Consider the following 22,784-nt stretch of genomic DNA (forward strand, 5'->3'; position numbering starts at 1 on the left):
CCCCCCCCCCCCCCCCAAAAAAAAGAGCAAAGTCTGCATTAGGCAAAGAATGGAAACCTTCTTCTTGAATCTGTGGCCGCACAGTGGCTGTGCAAATTGCTTTAGTTCTCCTAGGAAGGTTTGTAATGGAAATATTAAGAATAAGAAGCTTCTCCAAAATATCCACGCACACACGTATTCCACTTAGGGATAGGCTAGTGGAGGGTCTCTTTCTAGAGGAGGAAATCATTATCATATTTGTTAAAGAGTATTGTTATTAACTTTTTATGTTTTGTTATTTCTTCTCTTTTTTCATTGTGTATACCTGGTTTTATTTTCTTTTAATCTTCAGTCGGATCTGGAATGAAACATGGCTTTCTGGTTTCTTTTACAAGCCTTGCAATTATGAACTATTTGTGAAACAATCCCTCAATATGGAGATGGCTATTACTATGGCAAGGGTATGAAAGTGTTCTTCTCATGGCTATTACTCTGTTGCTGCTTTGTACTTATTCCCTAATGTATCACTATTAACTTGTGCTGTTTAGTTTCTTCTCTCTCCTTTTAAAATATTAGGATGCTGGCGTGGATTGGATAATTCATCTTGATACTGATGAGTTGGTACATCCAGTCGGTGCTCAAGAGTACTCCTTGAGGCAGTTGCTGCATGATGTGCCTGGAAATGTCGATATGGTTATTTTTCCCAATTACGTATGTGTTCATTGTATCTTTTTACTTTGTAATTTGTTATTTTTGTTGTGAAATGGTGAAGCTACTTGAACTCGTCGATGTTATTTTTTTCTTTACATTTTAACGTTGTGAGCCAAAATCTAATTGTCTTGTTGATTTTATTTATACAGGAAAGCAGTGTTGAAAGAGATGACATAAAGGAACCTTTTACTGAGGTAGTTTATTTCACTGTCCGTTCTTATTATTGTACTTATTGTTTGGCTGTAAATTTCGATTTCTTATCCACAATGATTTTCACCTCATTTGCAAAGGGCTGTACACATTGAAATATAAAATCTGCATGCAACTACCATAGTTAGGCAAAATTGGTTTCTATTGCATGCTGATATATGGGACGCATGTAATTGTCCTTTGTATACCAATTTAAAGAAATTTAAAATCATTAGAAGGTCAAATTTAAATCATTTCGATTTTGAGCTATATTGTGTGGTGTCTTATATTCAAGTTCCGTAAAAGAAAAAGAAAAAATGAAAAAAAGAAAAGAAAAAAAAGCAGAATTGTTCAAAATGACTCTGGTCTCTTTGCCTTCCCAGTTTTTTTTTATTATTTCCAGGACACATGGCGAGCGCTTTTAGAGTAGTTGAATGAGTGCCAAACCAGAGGAGGATATTAATGAGAGTGAAGTGATTGTGATAATGTGGTTGCATTTTTTAAACAGGAAATGATGTTCATTAGTTGCCATTCAAGTGTCATATTTTGTAATGAATATTACCATATGGATATCTCGTGTTTAATCGGAAGCATTTAGCTGTAATGAGTCTTATATTTTGTTTTAAATATAAAGATGAAGCTTGTGTAAGGAATTAGATATTGCTTGTTTTTAAAATGTGCACCTACTATTTTGAGATTACTCTATGAACTCAGGTATCAATGTTCAAAAAAAACTTTGACCACCTGCCCAAGGATACATATTTTGGCATGTACAAAGAATCAACTCGTGGTAACCCAAATTACTTTTTGACTTATGGAAACGGGAAATCAGCTGCTCGAATTCAAGATCATCTTCGTCCAAATGGGGCACATAGATGGCATAATTACATGAAAACCCCAAAGTAAGTTGTTTATTGTGAACTTATAGTTTCAGGATAGCTATTTTGCAGCACTAACTGTGTTCATGTAAATATTTGACAGTGAGATTAAATTGGAGGAAGCTGCCGTATTACACTACACATATGCAAAATTTTCTGACTTGACCTCTAGACGCGACCGCTGTGGGTGCAAACCTACCAAAGATGATGTTAAAAGATGCTTTATGTTGGAATTTGATAGAACTGTGAGTTCAATGTTTCTTGATCTTGTTTAAAGCTTCTGTCCACAGAAAAAGCTTCCTAGAACAGAGTTATGCAACTTTGCGTGAGATAATTGTTTAAATCAATTTTATTTCCTAGATTTGGGACCAAATTTTTCTTCATACAAGTTGCCATCCAGAACTTGGAGTTTCTTTTATGTCCTACTTTTTTATGACCCCATCCCATCATTTTTAAATTTCTAAGCAACTATATGAATTGCAGGCATTCATAGTTGCTTCTACTGCAACCCAGGAGGAAATCGTAGACTGGTATTATTCTCTTTCTTTATGAAGAAAACATTTTTTTAGTTTATGTTTTGGATAGACATATTTGCTTCTTTACTAGGTATCGAGAACATGTTGTGTGGGGCGACAAAGACGTAAAAATCAAGTTGTTGAAGAAGGGCATTTTAACACGAATTAATGCTCCGAAGGTAAGAATTTTATTTGATGTCTGTAGTGACAAATTAGAAAGAGTTAATTTGTTCATTGAGACAGTTCATTTTGAGCATGAGATATCAATGATCTTTGCTATATGTTGGTTAGAATCCTTACCTCATTCACAATTATAATGTCATATTCTGAAAAGAATTAGTGATCAGATGCCTAGTGATCGTGGATTAATATCGAACTTGTTGCACCCAGTTGAAAAATCTCCCATCTTTTTTTGATTCAGGTGATTATACAGGGATTAAGGGAGAGTGGCGTCTTCGAGTCTGTTATTGCATCTGCTTCTGAAACTCGTTCAAAGGAGAAATTTTTATCATCCATCTCTATCTCCAGCAGTAACTCGAGCAAAGCCGTTGCATCTCAATCCCTTCCATCTAGAAGTAACAAGCACCAAGCAACTGCAAGGAAGGCCCTGGGAATTGAACCTGATGAGTGGCATCAACCCGCCGTTCCGCCACAATCTCCTCCAGGAATTGACGTAGAAACTCTCAACCTGGTAGGAGGTATATGATTCTTGTAAAACCAACTCTCGTTACTTGGTCTCCGGTTTATGGTGTAGATTCCTATCACTACCTTCATGTTACAATACTTGGCTACCAAGAGGTGTTAGGAGTGAGAAAGGAACAGCAGATTAAGAAGCATTCTTTCTTCCTTATACAAACAATACGTTGTGCTAACTATGAAATTATGCAATCAATTTCGAGTATGTTATTTAAATATTTTATGGGGTTCTTCAACCAAGCATTGCAGGTGCAGAAGGGTTGAGGAATCAACATGGCGGCCAACTTCGAAGGCCATTTTATTTGTAGGATAGACAGACAGTAACTGGAAAACGATTCATCATGGAGTATTGAAGCTTAAACTCTGATAGTATAGAATTTACACACACTCAGAAAAAAGAACCCTGTGAGCGAATTTGGGTTTTGCAGTAGGAAAAGAGTACAGTGAAGAATTGAACTTAGATCTGATTACTAATCAAACATTGATGGCATTATCAGGTTTGAAAATCGGCTGCGGTGGCGATAGGGAATGAGTGGTGGCGATACCGGGAGGCGGCATGGGCACCCCAAATGTCTGAGCATTGGTCCTTATGTCTCGTCTCCCTTTTGCTCGGCCGAGAAAGTAACACCCGAAACCGAGCAGCAAGCAGAAGAAAATGAGTGGCAGAGAGATCACCATCACCAAACCCATCTCTGATCACAAGCAAGCAAAGAGTATATACAGAGAAATGGGGAAGAAGGAAGTGGGCTTATTCTTCCTGAAGGTAAGGTTTGATATTTATATATTCTCTGAAATTCCCATCCAACGGTCTGATTAATGTTTGAGAAGCTTCAACGGTCAGTTTTTCAGACAGAGACGGCCATTCAATGGACAGCTGAGTATAAATGCTTTCTTAACTTCTTATCCCTCCTCTTTGCTCCGTGATTTTTTTCCAAAGCCTAAAGCCACCAAAACCAAATTGAAGGGATTGAGCCCAAAGAGTTAGGTCCAAAACCAAGCTAGCCCAATGGGTTGGCTCCAAAGTTGACAAAGCCCATGGGGAAGACTGTGAATAGAGGTGTTTTCCTCCATTTTCTAGGTTGAAAATTTAGAACTCAAAGCAAGCAAGCAGAAGCAGAAGACTTCTAAAAAAGAATTAAGATCTGAAACCAAAATCTCCTTTGAAAGCTCGAACACTATGAACACAAGTTGAAAATTCAACTTCGAGAACAAGCACCCCGGCACTCGAGTCAAGTATATGTCTAAGAGCAAAAACATTAGACAATCGTACCCGACTACATTCTCCCATAACCAACCCAAAAAGAAAAGGCACAAAAATTTTGAAAGAGAAGAAGATCCTGAGAGACTCCAATTTGAGCAAGCAACATTAAAGTCTATGCCAAACTCAGAATCTTCGCAATTGGATCCGCACCTACCCAATTCAGTAAACAAGCAGCACATGGCATTACCTCAACAAGCAAGCAAGCTTATGTGGTTAGGCAGAAGGGAACTGACTTTTTGACCTGAAACAAAAATGAAATGAGTTAAATAATCAGCTTTAGATTAAGATATTCTCCATAAACAAGCCATTGGGTTGGGACTCATTCAGAAGTGTCACTTTCCCCCAATCACTACTTTCCTAAGTGGACTAGGGTATTTGCTTACAGCTCAAGACAAGACATATTAGGAAACCCAATCAAACAAGAAACTTGTGAAAGTTATTGTTAATTAATTTCTATAAATGATTAAGAAAAACTCATTTCATATAGTTGATGCTATTACTTTAAGTGTATTGGATGGATTAGAGTTAACTAATCAATGCATATATGTTCATAAGTAGTATTAATATCACGTGATTCGTTCAGCTTATAATGAATTAGTTTCTACCAAACGTGCGACAAAAATTTCACGTTATAGCAAGTTTTATTCAAAATGAGAGTTTATAATGAAAAATGTTATATAGTGAAATTTTTAATACATGTATATTAATATTGATTAGAGATCAAATATATTTATAAGCTTTAAAGATTAAGTCGTATTGTCTAAATGGTCTCGGTTAGAGACGAGAAACTAAAAGGTACTTCTCTTTTCTTGTAACTAAGAAACACTTCCATTAATTTAGCCTAACTTGAACGAACTTCTTCCATTTCATTTCCAAATCGAAGACACGGACTTAGAAAAATGCAACAAGTAAAGGCAAAATCTCATTATTAGATGCATGCATTTGTTTGATGACTGTTCATCAAACTATATATCATGAGAGTGACAAAAAAAGGGAAAGCCACATTAAGCAATGGAACAAACATATAGCTTTCAGAAAGATTGGAGCAATACCCAAAATGGATGTACTGATGTTGACTAGAAATCTTGAATTTGTCATCCTCTATCCCTTATGTTAATACTCTAAGGAAATGCTTAGCTTATGGTTTTTGTAAGTTCAGGTTCCTGTAACCTACTCTTTGAATTTATAGTAAAACTAAGACATTTCTAATATTATAAATCAATATCAATATCAAAGTTTATAATTTTTTACCTTCAATGTTCGAATCAGCATAGAAAAAATTCTAATATTATACTAACACATATTTATTCTATTCAATAATTAATACGATAATATTTTTGACACAATTCTTAAATACTTATTTTAATGACAAGTAATGAATGGTAATTCAAAAAAAAAAAAAATCATACTATCCTAGTACTAGATATTTTCTTGCAGGTGGATTCATGATGTCTAATATTCAGAATATATGCAGAGGCTGAAGATTCACACAGAAACAAATACAAGCAAGCGACAAAATAGTCCAAAATGAATGATAAGTATTGAAATGGCAAAAAAAATGGAATCCAGTTGTGCATGATTCTCAAAGTGAATTAGTTGAAGAATACCTAGTTTTGTATAAAAACGGATTCATATTCCTGGGTGCACTGGGGTAACTCCAAAAATCCAGGCTTGAGTGCTACCCCTCTACCTATGCCCTGCAAAGTGAGATCTTGCATGCACATCAGAGAACAGTCAGTCAGTCGTAGTGAACTTCGACAACAACAAAAAAACCATACAGAAACATGATAATAATTTGCCACAACTTTGTTCGCATTGGGAATTAAACATAATGATAATTTGGCGACTAACGAAGGAATATAAATCTATTAGTCAGGTAATGGGAGACAGTTCATTCCCAGCCTCCCTTTGATTCCATTAAGCCCACAACCTGTAACAACCTTAAATAGCTTCGCTTTTGTAACGCCACAAGTTAACTAAGTTGAATGCATGATATATAGATAGATGTGGTCAGAACACTGAAAACTCTAGAGATTCAGGAGGCTATCAAAGAAAACCATTAGGCAGATTTTGATTGGATCCCATTGCCAAGCCAATCTAAGTTGAAGAAGACATGCCAATTTCCTTGAGGCTTATTATCGTGGAAGAAGACCTGGATCACGGGTGCCACATGATGTAGATATTGACTAATTTTCTTGTCTTTCATTTTCTAGAGTGCCATGTAGCATAAAGGCAAGAGGGGAAAGATGCTTTTCCCTCAAATTTGTAAAAACCTCATTGGTTCTCACATACAAATTGCAACAGAAGGGGAAAAGCCCATAATTGCACTGAGATTTTATTTTAATGGCAGATAACAAGATAAACAAGATCGAATCTTTCAAACTTGTCAAATTGTTGGGAACTTGGGTTTCAAACCTGTGGAAGTTGATAGGAGAAAGAGTAGGCGTTGAGTGCCACCACGAAGCTGTCAGCCCCATGTTCGCTCTCCTTTCTCCTTGACCTGTAAAGAGTGGCCACAAAACGGGGTCCGACACAATCCCCATCATATCTCTTTTCTCTCAAGATCATGCAGGCAGTTAAATATCACGTGTATAATGGACCCTCTGACGACCTGCTGATCCTTCTGTCTTCGTCTCCAATGAATCAACATGGGCTAGTATCCTCTTCTGACTGAATCTGAAACTAGATACGCAATGTTAAATTCCGGCAATAATAGGATTGAAGAAGAGTAACCTCATAATTAATGTCAGTGAGAAACAAAAAGGAAATCCCGAAACTCTTCCCTAAGTAGGCAGTCTTCATACGTATTCTCCCAACTGAAGTCTAAATGACTCAGCCGCTATAATCTTAATCTCCCTTTAAATCCACCTCAAGTTCAGCATTTTCTTAGGCCCTCCTCCACCTCTTGTGCGTTTGCTCGTTAGAAATAACAAAACAGCATGCTTTCCACCCGAAGCTTTATGCTTTTGTTCCTGAGCTGTATTGCTGTTAGGATGAATCTATGCTTCACAGGCATCCATTCGTCACTCAAGATGCTTTCCATCAACGGGCATTTTGAGTTTGACAAAGTGCAATTTGCCGCAAGAGACTTCGGTAATCGATATCAATATTACCCTGCAGCAGTACTGCATCCATCATCAGTTTCTGATATCGCCATGACTATAGAGCATATTTGGAAGATGGGACCTCGTTCAGAGCTCACAGTTGCAGCTAGAGGCCATGGCCACTCGCTCCATGGCCAAGCGCAGGCCCACCAAGGAGTTGTGATTAACATGGAATCACTCCAGGACCCTCAAATGCAGGTTCATACCAGAAACTTTACTTACGTCGATGTTTCTGGAGGGGAGTTATGGATAAATATCCTGCACGAGAGCTTGAAATACGGATTAACACCAAAATCATGGACAGACTACCTACATCTAACGGTTGGAGGTACTTTATCCAATGCAGGGATCAGCGGACAGGCATTTCGGCATGGCCCTCAGATCAGCAACGTTCATCAGCTGGAGGTTGTAACAGGTTCGTTGCCATATACATTATACTATACATTTGCAAGAGTATGTCTCTGGCTCCTGTGGGCATGTAAATGTTAAAAGAGTAATGGGGAAGGAAATCCATGCAGTTAATAATTGCACAGTGAATGACAAACAAAAGTAGGGAAAGAATTGAAAAGATAAGTGGCAAACTATTGACTTGTCTTAACGCCATGTCCCATAGGTGGCCGATTAAGTTGCCAAGTTCTCTTACTGTATGTATTTCATCACCCAATCATAAAGTCATTAAAGACAGTTGAAACTTATCAAAAAATGAGCTGGTACCAGGCAGCATAACATTACGTTTACTGACAAATGGATTGAAACTAAATTCAGGAAAAGGGGATGTGGTAAGCTGTTCAAAGGAACAGAACAGTGACCTCTTTTACGGTGTTCTTGGAGGATTAGGCCAGTTTGGAATTATCACAAGGGCAAAAATTCTACTTGAACCAGCGCCAACAATGGTAAGATTATTGTTTGTAAAGGAAACTTGGAAGATTTCGTCTAAAGTGTTTATGAAGGACTGTTCTAACACAATTCTTCTATCTTTGACAGGTAAAATGGATAAGGGTGCTGTACTTAGACTTCACTACTTTTTCCTCAGAGCAGGAGCTCTTGATATCTGCAGAAAATACATTCGACTACATAGAGGGATTCGTGATAATAAACAGAACTGGTCTTTTGAATAATTGGAGATCATCATTCAATCCACAAGACCCAGTTCAAGCTAGCCAGTTCAAGTCTGATGGAAAAATTCTTTATTGCCTAGAATTGGCCAAGTACTTTCACCACACCGAGGACAACATTATCGATCAGGTAAAGTACTCACATTAAATCTATGTAAAAAGGATCAAATAAATACATGGGAAAATATATTTGGTTCAGAGGATTTCATATGCACATGCTTTTACTATGCAGGAAGTCACACGCTTGTTGTCTCAGTTAAGTTATATCCCATCAACACTTTTCATATCAGAAGTTACATATGTGGAATTCCTGGACAGAGTTCAAGTATCAGCCGTCAAACTACAGTCAAAAGGCTTGTGGGAAGTCCCACACCCATGGCTGAATCTCCTTGTTCCAAAAAGTAAAATAAAAAAATTTGCAGAAGGGGTTTTCGGCAATATCCTGAAGGAAACAAGCAACGGCCCTGTCCTAATCTATCCACTTAACAAATCAAAGTAATTGACTGTCTAACTAAGTTACTGGCTAAAACATTCTAGCAATATGTATTGTGTTGATTCAATTATTTCTGAATTTCAGGTGGGACAATAGAACTTCTGTAGTTATTCCAGAGGAGGAGATTTTCTACCTGGTGGCGTTTCTAACCTCTGCAGTTCCTTTTTCTAGAGGAAACAACAGCTTAGAATACATCTTAGCTCAGAACATGAGAATTCTGGAATTCTGTAGAACAGCCAATCTAGGAGCAAAACAATATTTGCCACATTATACTACAAGGAACGAATGGCAGGCCCATTTTGGCCCAATGTGGGAAACATATGTACAGAGAAAAAAAGCTTATGACCCTTTGGCAATACTTGCTCCAGGTCAAAGAATATTCCAAAAGGCAAAATCCTTGTCATGATGGCTCCCACACTTGAACTCAACTTGAGAAGGCATCATAAAATGCAGGAGTCGCCTGCTGTCTGTAGATTTGCTAGTATATCCTGCGCCTTTTTTTCCTAGAGCATCGGTTAACAAGGTAACTGCAGGATAATTCAAATTTAATTAAAGGTGTAAAAAAGTGAATTTATAAACTAAATTTGGAAAGCGGTGAGGAACAGTTGAACAATGGTAGGTGCATATATCAATTTTGTAGTATCATACAGCATTACTATGATAAATCAAGGAAAACAAAGTCGTTTATAAGATATGGATAGTTCAGAAGCTACCTTGATTGGAAAATTTACCAATGTAAATTAACGAACCAGCAAGTTTTTATTCACCTATGCATCTCTGCATTTGCATTCTTGTGCAAACAGCCATAGAAAAGTGACATATCGATAAAGAGCTCAAACGAATAGTTTCAACTGAACTCACGAAAAATATGCAATATGAATCAAGATGGCGATAACTTCTTAGTTCTTACAGTTGCTATTAGCATTAAAAAAAAGGTGCTTTAAGCAAACACATGGAATCAAAAGAAAAATTCCATACTCATACCAACTGCAACTGGTCAGTTTCACAACAAATATCAAATTTATAACCAATTTCAGTCTTCTATTAGTTCCATGAAATTTCAACTTTCTTGCATCTCTCCCGATTGTTGCACTGCTTTAACTTTGCCCTCTGTAGAAAACTGTCTACGAGTCGAGAACTATACTTTCTCCCTCCTCAGCAAAATGACATTGCGAACATGGCTACCATTCTGATCATAGTGACATTCCATAGTTAAAATGGAAGTGTGGTTGTAACAGCCCAAGTCCACCAGTAACAGGTATTGTCCTCTTCGAGCTTTCCCTTTCGGACTTTCCCTCAAAAATTTTAAAGCACGTCTGCTAGGGAGAGGTTTCCATGCCCTTGTAAAGAATGATTTGTTCCACTCTCCAACTGATGTGGGATCTCACAATCCACTCCTTTGGGGCCCAACATTCTCGCTGTCACAACGCCCGGTGTCTGACTCTGACATCAATTGTAACAGCCTAAAGAGGAGAATATCTGCTAATGGTAGACTTGGACGGTAACACTTACCCTAGAAGCTGAAACCTTCAATAAATTTGTACTCGTATTAGCCTGCTAAATCTTCTGCCAGTATAGTTTAGAAAAGACATCCTTTTGGCCTATCAACTCTAAAAGATGAGTGTTATGATAGCAAGCCAGAGAAAATATCAATTATTCTATATATGGACTTGATATTTTGATCACCAGAACACGTAGTTGAAGGGTTGACCGACCTGCAAACCAGAAGCTGACACCAATAGGTGCTACCCAACATATTCTGATACTTAAGTCAGTGCCTAGATTGAGGTAGCTTCAAGTTCCTTCTAATGTACTACTTTCAACCCTTCTCCATTTCTCAGTCAACTTGCAGTTGGAACGAGTAAGGGCGGATGATCAAATTCTTTTTCACCTTTTAAACTACCCCATAATATCTATATCTGCAATCTTTTCTCATTTAAATTTTTTAAGACACGTTTTCTCTCTCGAGTCTCACCAAATATGACCAGTAGCAATAAGGTTTAAGCCAAGGAATAAATTATCATTGTTCATTAAAATATCAGTGTCTGTTCATACTCGATGTCATGTAGATCACAGACAAGCAGTTCCTTTCCATTCCGATATCTTCCCTGAATTTAAAAACTAAAAAAGGAGCAACAATAACTTTTAATGTCTCTAATATTTTTCAATACAGCAAGAACTCAATTTTCACGATAAAAAATTTAAGAAGAAACTCAAGGAGAGTACCATAGTTGGAGAGAATAGATCGACTCCAAGACTTCACCAACAAAATCCGCTTCCACAGGATTTTGCAAACACAATTAACCCTCAGCAGCTCCCCTATTCAAAATTTTCGCCAATCAAACATCATCTACCAAACACACAACTCTTAATTTCAATCTTTAAAGTTCACTAGCGTAGTAACAGCATCAGAAAAGGAGAAACGATTGAATCTTATTCAGATCAAGACAAAGAGAAAAGCGGCAAGTGTAAATTTCCTTTCAACAATTAGCAAACAAGCAAGAGGAAGAAGGATCGTAGTCGGAGAAGAAGACCTAAATCGTGGAAACTCGCCGTCGCCGACAAAGGCCTCCAAGTAGCTCTGGATTCGAAATCGGAGACTCTTGCAATTGCAACTTCGGCGGTAGAAATTCGCGGGAGAAGACCTCTCCAGATTCCTGTAAATTTAAATTTTAGTTATAAGGTTAATTTACATTAATTAATAAATATTAAATAATTATATCGTAAGTTTATTAAATTTAATTTAAGCGTAAAAAAAATATAAAGAAATAAAAAGTAAAACAAACGGTAAACACAGTGATTTTGTTTTTATCCCCCACAAACCTCGAGAGAGATTAATTTAAAATAATAATAATAACAAATAAATAAATAAATATATATATATATATATATATAAAACCGTGCAGTTTTGTCGTACGTGTGTGTATAAATTATATATTTTAGGAAAAAAAAAGTAAGTGAAAAAGGAATGAAGGGTCCACGTCTTTTCCTGTTTTTCTCAGACAAAAAAGCTTAAACACTCCCATATTTTTTTTAATTCTATTTATTCTATGTTTTGTTTTTAATAAATCTTAATTTTACTAAATAATTACAATAAGTTTCATGCCAAAAGAAAATTGTTAATTTATTTTTAAAATTTATAAAAAAAAAACTAATAGAGAGTATTATTTTTAGAAATAAGTAAAATATAATATTTTATTTTATTTTAAAAATATAAAAGTTTTTTTTTTTGCATGTATGGAGGGGTTGGAATCCCATGTGACAAGGGGTGGGTGGGTCCCACTTACAAGCTGGCATTTTCCCTCTCCAATCACCCCATGTGATTTTCTCTCTCTCTCTCTCTCCTCATCATTCCATCAATAACCAATCAAATTATAAATAAATAAATAAATAAATTGAAGCCTTTATCTCTCAATCTTCTCCCACACATGCAAAAGCCTAAAATTAAAATGTTTAAATAATTAAATAAATAAATTATTCACTTTCTTTTTTTTTTTAATTAAAAATTACCTTTCTCAGCAATTATATATTTATTTCCAACAACTATTATACCTTCTAAAATATATTTGAAATTCTAGCTAAATTCCAAAAATAAAAATAAGACTTTTAACACCCAATTTGATGCCAATTTCATTCTTTATTTTCTAACAATCAAATTGATACTTAGTTTCTCCCACTTTTATTACAATGATTTTCACCTTTTTTTTTTTTTTTTTAAGAAAAAATTTAATTAGTAGTAAAAAACCGTTTAGTTTTCAAAATTGTAGTCATATTTATAAGTTCTCACTGAAACAAGAAATGAACAAGAACAAGAACAAGATCGAGATTGAAAACGAGAACAAGAACAAGATCGAGATTGAAAACGAGAACGAGAATAAGATCGAGAACAAGATCGAGACGAAGAAGAAGAAAAGAAAAGTATAAGATAAAATGAAATTAAAATTTGGATATTACAGTCCCCACCCCATCATCATCATCATCATCAACATCATCTCCTTCATCTTCATCTTCATCATCTTCATCCCCTGCCATTTGTGCTTGCTGTTCTTACTGTTCTTACTGTTCTTACTGTTCTTACTACTACACATTATGAGTACTCTGTGGAATAAAAAGAAAAAGAAAAAAAAACTTCTTTCTTTCTTTCTTGCTTTCTGTGTCCTTTTCTTTTTTTCTACTGTAAATTCTTAAAGAGAGAGAGATGGGTTGTTCTACAGCTCTGCTGCTACTACAACAACAATAAACCAGGAACAAAGAAGAACAAGAATAATGGGTGACCCCCCACCTTCCTCTTTTATACTGTTCTTGCTGGAGGAGCCTTGTCTGGAGCTGCTACTCCTACTGCTACTGCTCATCATTCTCTATAGATATTGTGTTCATATGCTTACACTTTTACCTTTTTTTTTCTTTCTTTCTTTCTTTCTTTTACTTTATTTCTTTCTTTCCTTCCTCCAATTCACCATACATCATTGTTAATTCAACTATGCACTTCTTTTTCCAACTAACACTACCTCCTCCTCCTCCTGCTTTGGATGCTAAATTCCCACCGGACATGTCGGCCCGCCCGTCCCCGCGTACATCCCGATCGTGCTGTGCCCGGTTGGGAACCTGTACCAGATTGATTGTTGTTTGTATGTGTGTCAAGTAACATGGACTCAACAACTTGAGCTGTTTGTATATTTGTTTGTATGTACTCACCTTGGCATTTGGCAATTGAAGGATTTGAAGGAGGCTGCTGCTACTTCCCTAGAGGGAGTTGGTGTGAGTATTGACGATGATGATGCGTCGTCGGAGTCATTTGCTGCTTCCTCGATGGAGAATGTCGCTGCGTAGTCGGTAGGGGCTTTTGAGGGTGATGCAAAGGGACTATCAGGGAGATTATGTTCAAAGCTGCGATGTGCATTTTTACACTTGAGAACAATCTAAACTAAAAGCAGAACCTTAAGATCAAAACAGGACTGTCAATTGTATTACCATTCAAGTAAATCACTGTCTTCAATTTGGGATCTCTCCTTGTCATGCTCTCCTTGACCATTCGATGGGAACTTGTTGGTCGAGGTTCCGTTATCGACTGGTGATGGTTGTCGTGGCATATTGGTTGACGACATCGTGACTATGGGCGGTGGTGTCCGAACAGGCACCGGAGTAGCGCCACAAGCTGAGATGGGATTATGGACCTCACCTCTCAAGATGTCTGAGGTGCTGCTGCTGCTGCTACTGCTACGAATGGTGGGGAAGATGTGATTCTGAGCAAAAGGGTTCGGAGAATGCGTCGGAGAAGGAATCGGGCTGCCGGTGGAAAGTGCACGGTGGTGGTGGGGGAGCTGATTCTTCTTCACATCAAGAAGCTGCAGATTCAAAAGGCGTCGACTTTGAAGATCGAGCGTTTGAAGATCGGCTTGCTGTTCTTCCAATTTCCTTCGCCATAGCAGATCTTGGTGAGAATTATAGAACATTCTCGACCCGAGTTGAAGATGATCGTAAAGCTCCCTAGAATCCAACCCAGTTGGAGTTCCACAAGGAGAGTAATCTCTATCGATTTGCTGCTGCTTCCTGTTAGAACAACCACACCAATCCAAAGTTATCACATACAAACTCTAGGAAAAACAGAGCAAAACAGAGTAAAACAGAGTGAAACAGAGTGTGCCTGTACTTGTCTGGGACTTTGCCTTTCTCCTTGTAAGGTTTAACAAGAACACGAGCATCACAGACAAAATGGGGATTTCCTTTAGCCAAAATCAGCTTCACAGTTTCAGGGTAAACAAAAGTGACAAATCCAAACATTCTCTTCTGTTGATAAGGGATTCTCACATCTTGAACTGGGCCGTACATGCTTAAGAAAACCAACAAATTTCAGAAATGGAAGATGAACTTCACAAAATAAAGGATTGGGTTAATGAAGAAACCTGAAATAATTCGACACATCTTCTTCTTTGAATGTGCTATCGGCCGGGAAAGTCAAGTAGATCTGCCTTGACGCCGGATTGACGATTCCGACACCGCCGTTCAGTGAGAATTCGTTTTGCTCAAGCCGGCTGGACCGACCAAATTTGTGTAGATCTTCCCCCATTATTAACGCCGCCGCCGCGGCTCTGCAAACAGATGGGTTTAAAAGATGAGTTTTTCTTCATAAATCGCTGGACATTCTGCATAAAATGAAAATATTATACCTCTGGGAATTGTTTTGTTGCTGCTGGAGAAGGAAGTTGATGGATTTAGGAGAGTAAGGGAAGGAATTAGCAGAGGCCATAAGCTGAGAAGCAGCGGCGAGTCGCTGTTGAGCAGAGGATTTGGATCTGAGAAGCTCGTGGCACTGCTCCATCATCTCGATCTTACTCGGCGAGCCTACAGCGGCGCCGCCGTCGGAGTCTCCAAGGCCGCCATGGAGAAACCGACAACTGGTTCCATTCTTACAAAACCCTCTAGCGTAGTACAGACAAGGCTTCCAACCCAACCCACAATTCAGATCCTCTGTTCCCAAACCGGCGTCGTTCACAGAGTAGCTCCGGCGGTGGAACGGCCCTCCATCCCAACTGGCATCACCGCCGTAGTTCCCAAACCCACCCCCGGTGGGACTCGACGACAAATCCGCCGGCGGGAAAAACAAGTCGGAATTTTTAACGCCGATTGTAGGGGAACCATCGTTGAGAAATGAAAGCTGGTCCTGAAGCTGAAATTCATCAATCATATCAGCCGCCGGAGTTCCCCCAGCACCAAAACAAGACGACCCAAGTGGTAAATGCCCAGGACTAATCAAATGATCATCAAAACTTTGAAGCTTAGAGTTAAAACCAGGAGCCCAAGAAGCAGAGCTGGAAGAAGGGCTAGGAATTGTAAGTGAAGGAGGAAGATTAATTCCCAACCGAGAAGAAGAACTCTGCCTGGAAATAGCGATTGGATTGGTCGAAAGAGAAAACGGAGAAGGTGAAGAACTCGGCGTCGAGGGAGTCGACGGCGAGTTAACCGACGGGAGGCCCAAATCCTTCCTGGCCTTAAGAATTACAGAGTGAAGCAGAGTTTCAGAGCCAAAAGCCAATCGAATCATCTCCTTTTCTCCATGGTCTTGAATCAGAAGAAGACCCATGATTTTGGAAGCATTTTCAGGGTCCAAATTCTGAATCCTAGAGAACACAGTTCTTGTTGCTTCATAAGAATCCATGGACGGAAAAAAAAAAACAGAGCAGAAGGGAAAGAGGTTTGTGTTTTGCTGGTTTTGGAGAGAAAAGTAAAATGTTTTACAAGTAAAACTTCTTTTCTTTCCTTTTTCGATTTCTTTGTTTCCTTGTTTCTCAACGTTTCACCTACCCAAGTTGTCGAGATCAATCAAAGCGATGAGATGAGATGGGCTCAGAGTAGGCACAGCTTCACTTCACTCTCTAAAGCTTGTTCCTGAAACAACATACCCAAAAAAGGAGGTAAAGAAAAAGGGTTAAAAGAGAAAGTTTGGTGGCACAACAAGTATTCCCGTGTGGGTTAGATGAAAAGAAAAGAAAAGGCTTCCTTCATTAAAGGGAAAACCCGTAAAAGAAACAAAACAGAGACGAAGAAGAAGAAACAGAGAAAAATGTAATGTTCATAGTTCATGAAGATCTCTAGGGCAAATAAATGGTAAAAGCTTGAACTCTTTACCATAAAAGCGTCACCACAGCCTTCCTTGAACTGGGTTTTAGTTTTTGAAGAAGAAGAAGTAGAAGAAGAAGAGAGGCATTATTTGGGTGTTCAAAGAAACCTGCAACTCTGTTTCTGCTGCTAGTCTGCCATTGTTTTCTGAAGCCGAGCTTTCTCTTTCACTCCTCTTTCTCTCTCTCTCCTACTTTCTCTCTCCTTTGAATTCAAAAGAAAAAAGAAAAGAAAAGAAAATCAATCCCTCAAGAGAGACAGAGAGAAAGTGAGGGAGAAAGAGAGGGGTTTGTTTGCTTGATGCTTTGGGGTGGATCCAGATCTGTGGTTCAAATAGCGCACGTTCACTTGCCCCAAACCTCTGACTCTTTTTTTTTTTTTAATTAAAAAAAAAATTGAGCTCATTCTCATGTCCAGAACCAGACAGGCTTGAAAGAACAGAGGAAAAAAAGAAAAAAAAAAACCTTTTCGTTTACAGTGAAGCGCGTGAGATAAACGCGCCGCCGGGTCCCGCGTTATATATTCAAATCAAGCCGTGATGATGTGACAACCGGTGTGGTGTGGAGCCCGCTGTTCTTATATTTAATTTTTTAAAGATTACGTATCTCCTTTTATTTATTTATTTATTTATATGTTGTTTTGAAATTGTATATTTTAAAATGATGTCCCACCATACTCTCATTTTCAAATTATTAAATTAATAATAATGATATGATTTTTAGAAAAACAATAAATTTATGTTTTTTTATATCAGCTTTGTCTCCATACAATGATGTTGTTCATGTTTTCTAAATTATTATTTTGGTATTATTATTATTATTATTTTGCAAAGGAATAATAGATTTGTAAATAATGTTATATAAAAACATTATAATCTTAATATTTACAAATCATTCAATTAAATTTTTTTAAACCGATTCACAGCCTGCCTCATTCAATTAATTAATTTATTTATTTACAATCTTGGCTGTCTTTCAATTCCCTTCTTTTTCTGTATTTATCTCTATAAAATAATTTATTTTCAAAACTATTTATAAATTTATTAAAAACTATCGTTAGTTACTACATATATCAACTGTGTGCATGTTTATTTTCGATCCTTGAAGAAATTTAAAACGCTTATAAACAGTTTCTATTACATTTTCATACCTCCCTACGACGTGGATTTGGAATCCATATTTGCCATCTGATGGTCCACAATCCTCTTCATCTCCTGTGACACGATCATATTTTTTACTTAGTTTTGAGGTGTTTTAACCACAAAGATTACCCACATAGACCAATACAAATCTTTTCAACATGTTTTTAATTCGTCGCTCGTATATTTTGTACAAAATTTTAATATGTTCACGGAACATAGAATTGCTCAAATATTTAGTAAATAAAATACATATTATAAAGAATATTACTTTTTTTTAGAATTAGAGACAAAAACCAAAAAGAAAAATAAAATAAAATATATAATTAAAAAGGTATTTTTAATTTGTTCATGTTATTTATTTTCATCTTGTCCCACCACTATAATTTTTATTTTATTTATTTATTACTTTTTCTCTCTCTAATGATTCACAGACACAAAGAAATGCCTTTAATCACCTTTATTTATTTAATAATTTTCGACCACTCGCATCATATTATAAATTTTTTTACAATTTATTTGATATTTATTTAATCCAGTTTGGTGGAATTAATGAAACTTGTTTGGTTTTAAACCCCAAACTAATTACACAAAATACTTAATTAATTAACATAGTCGCGTTTAATTAATTAACATAATCGCGTTCAATCAATACACGACCAATTGTTGTAAAATCAGATCATAAGTTTATCAGAAGAGCTGAGATTCAAAGTAGACACTAATATGATATTAGTGTGAATATACCGGAATTTATTTTTTAATTTAATTTATTTTATTTTATTCTCTCTCCACCTTTTGCGGGGCTTGGTGAGGATGTAGGGTTAGTATTTGGAATTTGCAAAAAGTTGTTTCCTTTTTTCTTCAAAAAAGAATTTCACTTTGGCTTTTTCACATGCACTCTCATTATTCTGCCCTTCATCAAATTCATATTTATTATTATTTTTTAAATAATAATAATAATAATGCCATTGTCTTAGATACTATATTCCTTTTTAATTTTCTATTTTTAAATATTAAGAATTTTATTTAATTTTTTATTAGAATGTATGATTATTGGTTTTTATTTCCACGTGTAAAAATCTTTCAATAAATACGTTACTAATTTCAATCATGTTTTTATTTTATTCCCAATTTTATTCATCTTTAATTCATTGATTTTGGTCTTTTTTTTTTTTTTTAAATTGTATACTTTACTTATGTTTTCGAGAACATTAAGAAAAAAATGTCGTATTTAGAAACTGAGGGGATATTTGTTTTATTTATTTACAAATTTTCGTATGATTTTTTTTTTTATAAATAATTTGTGCGAATTATAATGCAAATGCCACACATGCATGACCAAATTCTCTCTCTTTCTTCATTTTTATTTTTATTTATTTGTCTAATTTCTTCCAAAGGAAAATAATAATAATAAAGCTTAATAGACAAAAGGTTGCTATCTACAGAGACAAAATCACCCAATATATGTATATATAGACAAATAGATACAACTAAAGGTAACATTTTATTTAATTTCATACGTACATGTGACAATTCTATTATAAAAATCAAATCAAAACTTTAAGATAAATTTATAATTTTATTTACTGTTCTAGGGTTGTTCACCTAATGAATTGAATGACTTTCATTTATCAGTTTGAGAATTACTTTTTTACCTTACCATGAGGTCATTCGTCTATCTAACGTTACGTCGTTAATTTAAAAACTGGCATCAATATGATCGAAGGAGCCTTAAAATCCATACTAGAATTTTCTCAAATTTGATCGATGGGAAACTGAATAAATTTTGAAAACAAAAAAAAAAAGATTTTTTCTGTTATTGTTATTTAATCTTTTTAGATTACACGTGTCAGATACCCATTGCTCCACCCTCCACACTCATTACTCATGTAGCTATCATATTGAAATTCTATGCATTTTCATATGACAAGACAACTATATTCTAATTTGTAAACCATTTAATTAAATATTTTTCTTCTCTCATCATTTATTTTTGTTTTCAATATTCCAACTAATTTAATAACATAATTGTTTGACCTTCAAAATTTTATATCATATAAATAGTTTAATAGCTAAGTTTTTATGTATACGGTAATTTCAAATTAGTAACATATCCATTTTATAATATGATATTGTAGTTGATAAAATATTTTTATAAATTAATTTTTTATGTCTGAATTTAAAATGCTGGTCTCAATTTAAGGAAAAAAAAAGGAGATTTTAATAAGCACCATATAAAAACTAACTTTAGATGAAATTAAATACTTGGGGTCACATCATATATTATATGATGAATATGATTAATTTAATGTTGAAGTACTATAGGGGCATTATGATTAAATGAAAGACATTAAAGAAGGTTGATCAATCACTTCTCTTCATTTGATGGCATTGATTTTAGTACTATTTTATTTTTATTATGGATACATATTTTATTATTTACCACACTTAATTTTGTCATTTTAGTTTAATTTCGAGACTGTGTTCGTTCTTCTCCTCAACCGATGTGAGATCTCACAATTCACTTTCTTTCGAAGTCCAGCGTCCTCGCTAACACTCGTTTCCTTCTTTTAATCGATGCGAGACCCTCAATTCACCTCCCCCTTTAAGGCTCAGCATCCTTATTGGCACGTGGCCTCGTGTCCACCACTCTTTGATGCCACATTTCGCAGTATCTAACTCTGATATCATTTGTAATAGTTCAAACTCACCGCTAGCAGATATTATCTTATTTAGGCTTTCTCCTTCGAGCTTCCCTTCAAGTTTTTTAAAACGTACGTGGTAGGGAGAAGTTTCTACGTCCTGCTAGGGAAATGTTTCCATACACTTGTAAATAATGTTTCCTATCTTCAATTGATGTGGGATCTCACAATCCATTCTCACTCGTCCTCGCTGACATTTGTTCCCCTCTCCAATCAATGTGGGATCTCACTCGTGGATTAAGTTATTTTTTTATAAAATTTGAAGATAAAAAATACAAATATTTTTAATTCTAAACAGAAAAAAAGAAATATTAATTCTTCACAAAATCATAAAATCATAAAGTTGATTGTTAAAGGAGAGGAAAGAGAGAAAAAATAATAATTATGAGGCAAGAAAAATGGAATTTTGTTAGAATACAAAGATGATTATGTTTCTTTTTTTGCTTTAGGAGGGGATGTTGTCGGATTTTTTGTTGGAGATAAGGGAATTGATTGATGAGATTGAAAAAAAAATACGTAAAAGAAAAAATGATGTTTTAATTTACACGTCATTCTAATAATTACTCGAGAAAGTTCATTTTTATTTTTAATCTTAGTCCAGTAAAAATACTCATTACGACAAATCAACACAAGCCTAATATTTACTTACTTATTTTTAAGTATTTCTAAGATAAAAATTTATCACACCAACTCAATATTTACTTTTAAAAAAAATATTTTATTAAATAAATATTATAAATTATCACGTATCAATTATATATGAAATTAATATTTGACTTGTATAAATTATTTTCATTAAATGATATTTCATTAGGCAGTAATCCTAAATATATATCAATTATCTTTGACTATTATAAGTATCATTTTTGATCGAGTAGATATGATTAACTCAACACAATTAATGTTTAAACATATATATCATTAATTTAATAGTTAAAATCATATCAAACACGAGTATAATTTAACTGACATGAAATACATATAATTGATCAAATTTCCTAATTGGGTGGAGATAAAAATTTAAAACTCCACGTAAAAGAAAATGTATGTCAATCATTGTTAAATTATATTCAATCTAATTATTCAACAGCTTATTTATTTTAATATTTTTTATCCAACGAGTAAAAATAAATGATAATAAAATTAGGAAAATGATCGGTATGTTATTTGGAATATTCCAAAGTTATCGGGCTAGAAATTAGAAATGTGGAAGAAAGAATTATATATTTTTTTTAATTTATTTTCTAAATCTCTAATATTGATTAATAAAAATGGTATAATTAAAAAGTGGCAATTTTTTTTAATTTTTAAAAAGGGTAATTCTGAATTAGTAATCTAAAAAAATAAAAGAAAAAGAAAAAAAAAACGTGAGTGTGATACATCGGACAAAGATACTGTCCCTGGTTGGCCGGTTATTTTGGTGCGACCAGGAATGGCAATTCCGTAATTTTTGCTTGAAATAGGTTTACTATTATTGGCGCGTGTTCATCACTCACCTTTTTGAGGAGCGTGAGACTTTGTGTTTTGTTTTTTTAATCCCTGTCATGTTTTGGATTTTTTCATTTCATATGCAGTTTCTGTTTTTTTCAACACATCAATTTCCCCCCTTTTTTAATTATTATGAAAAAAAAAATATTTTTATTTAAAAGGAAAAATCTTTTTTCTTTTTCTTTTTCTTTTTTAATACTTCCACTTGTGTGATTCTAGAAGACACACTTTTTATATATATATATATAAAAGTAATTAAATTACAATTTATAAGCATTCGAGTAATAAATACAAACTAATTTTAAAATAATTAAATTAGTTTATTATCCAAAAATATATATATTATTGTACTCAAATAAATAAATAAATATGTAGCTTTGAAAAACACGAGAAACTATAGCTAGTGGGACACATTAAACGAAAAAAATAGAACTACAGGTATATGTATGTGTGTATATATATATAATTATATGTATGTATTGGTAAATGATTAAGTGGGGGCTTTAAATGTAAAAGAAGGGTCAAATAGGCTTTTTGCAACTAGGAGTTCCTAAAAAAAAGGTTGTACAATCATAAGGTTAAAAAAAAGGGAGTATAAATATATTTGAAAAAGCAGACTATTCGAAACACTCGGACTACTATAAAAAATTCAAACACAATTATATATCTCAGATGCTTTTATGATTTAGTTGAGTTGGGTCCACCACCTAGCTAAATATGAATGAGCATATCGAGTTCAAAAAGTTTCTTCACTCAATTTAAGTCGATTTTTTAACACGGGTAGGATATAGGTTAAAATTACGTATGGTGGATAATTGACATATTTTGATCAAATGACTAGAGGTCGACAACCAGAGAAGTAGCTCGTATAAGAGTGTGAAAACTTATCCCTGATAGA

General features: G+C 35.0%; 4 protein-coding genes and 2 long non-coding RNA genes across 8 annotated transcripts in view; 2 read left to right on the plus strand and 4 right to left on the minus strand.

The window, feature by feature from the left end:
* LOC111458136 (glycosyltransferase-like KOBITO 1) overlaps positions 1-3,184 on the plus strand; it is a 5,534-nt gene extending 2,350 nt beyond the window's left edge. Inside the window, exons 4-11 of the mRNA XM_023100616.1 lie at positions 332-440; positions 556-690; positions 840-884; positions 1,594-1,781; positions 1,861-2,002; positions 2,241-2,287; positions 2,364-2,451; positions 2,694-3,184. Coding sequence (XP_022956384.1) covers positions 332-440; positions 556-690; positions 840-884; positions 1,594-1,781; positions 1,861-2,002; positions 2,241-2,287; positions 2,364-2,451; positions 2,694-2,978 — 1,039 coding nt within the window. The 3' untranslated portion in view covers positions 2,979-3,184. The remainder of the gene's footprint in view (positions 1-331; positions 441-555; positions 691-839; positions 885-1,593; positions 1,782-1,860; positions 2,003-2,240; positions 2,288-2,363; positions 2,452-2,693) is intronic.
* Positions 3,036-3,844, minus strand: LOC111458138. Its single transcript, XM_023100618.1, has one exon. It carries the CDS (start codon positions 3,656-3,658, stop codon positions 3,443-3,445), a length of 216 nt encoding a protein of 71 aa, XP_022956386.1. The 5' UTR covers positions 3,659-3,844; the 3' UTR covers positions 3,036-3,442.
* Positions 3,845-4,367: 523 nt separating this feature from the next.
* On the minus strand, positions 4,368-7,251 carry LOC111458139. Its single transcript, XR_002713056.1, has 3 exons — positions 6,645-7,251; positions 5,837-5,940; positions 4,368-4,470 (listed from the first exon to the last, which is right to left on the minus strand). It is a non-coding gene; the product is annotated as an uncharacterized LOC111458139 (long non-coding RNA).
* Positions 7,161-9,835, plus strand: LOC111458137 (cytokinin dehydrogenase 6-like). The gene is made up of 5 exons (XM_023100617.1): positions 7,161-7,748; positions 8,099-8,226; positions 8,318-8,578; positions 8,681-8,943; positions 9,026-9,835. Exons 1-5 carry the CDS (start codon positions 7,169-7,171, stop codon positions 9,345-9,347), a joined length of 1,554 nt encoding a protein of 517 aa, XP_022956385.1. The 5' UTR covers positions 7,161-7,168; the 3' UTR covers positions 9,348-9,835.
* Positions 9,836-10,873: 1,038 nt separating this feature from the next.
* Positions 10,874-11,593, minus strand: LOC111458140. The gene is made up of 2 exons (XR_002713057.1): positions 11,476-11,593; positions 10,874-11,260 (listed from the first exon to the last, which is right to left on the minus strand). It is a non-coding gene; the product is annotated as an uncharacterized LOC111458140 (long non-coding RNA).
* A 1,480-nt stretch (positions 11,594-13,073) lies between these two features.
* On the minus strand, positions 13,074-16,953 carry LOC111458135 (zinc finger CCCH domain-containing protein 53-like). Of its 3 annotated transcripts, none has more exons than XM_023100614.1 (7): positions 16,668-16,953; positions 15,109-16,327; positions 14,845-15,030; positions 14,586-14,771; positions 13,913-14,491; positions 13,637-13,828; positions 13,074-13,546 (listed from the first exon to the last, which is right to left on the minus strand). In XM_023100614.1, exons 2-7 carry the CDS (start codon positions 16,095-16,097, stop codon positions 13,474-13,476), a joined length of 2,205 nt encoding a protein of 734 aa, XP_022956382.1. In that variant the 5' UTR covers positions 16,098-16,327; positions 16,668-16,953; the 3' UTR covers positions 13,074-13,473. The 3 variants fall into 3 exon arrangements, with proteins under 3 accessions (XP_022956382.1, XP_022956383.1, XP_022956378.1); XM_023100615.1 differs by having other exon boundaries at positions 14,592-14,771; positions 16,568-16,953; XM_023100610.1 differs by having other exon boundaries at positions 16,568-16,953.
* Between the last annotated feature and the right edge of the window lie 5,831 nt (positions 16,954-22,784).

This window comes from Cucurbita moschata, unplaced genomic scaffold, assembly GCF_002738365.1.
Source record: "Cucurbita moschata cultivar Rifu unplaced genomic scaffold, Cmos_1.0 Cmo_Scf00021, whole genome shotgun sequence".
Lineage (NCBI taxonomy): Eukaryota > Viridiplantae > Streptophyta > Magnoliopsida > Cucurbitales > Cucurbitaceae > Cucurbita > Cucurbita moschata.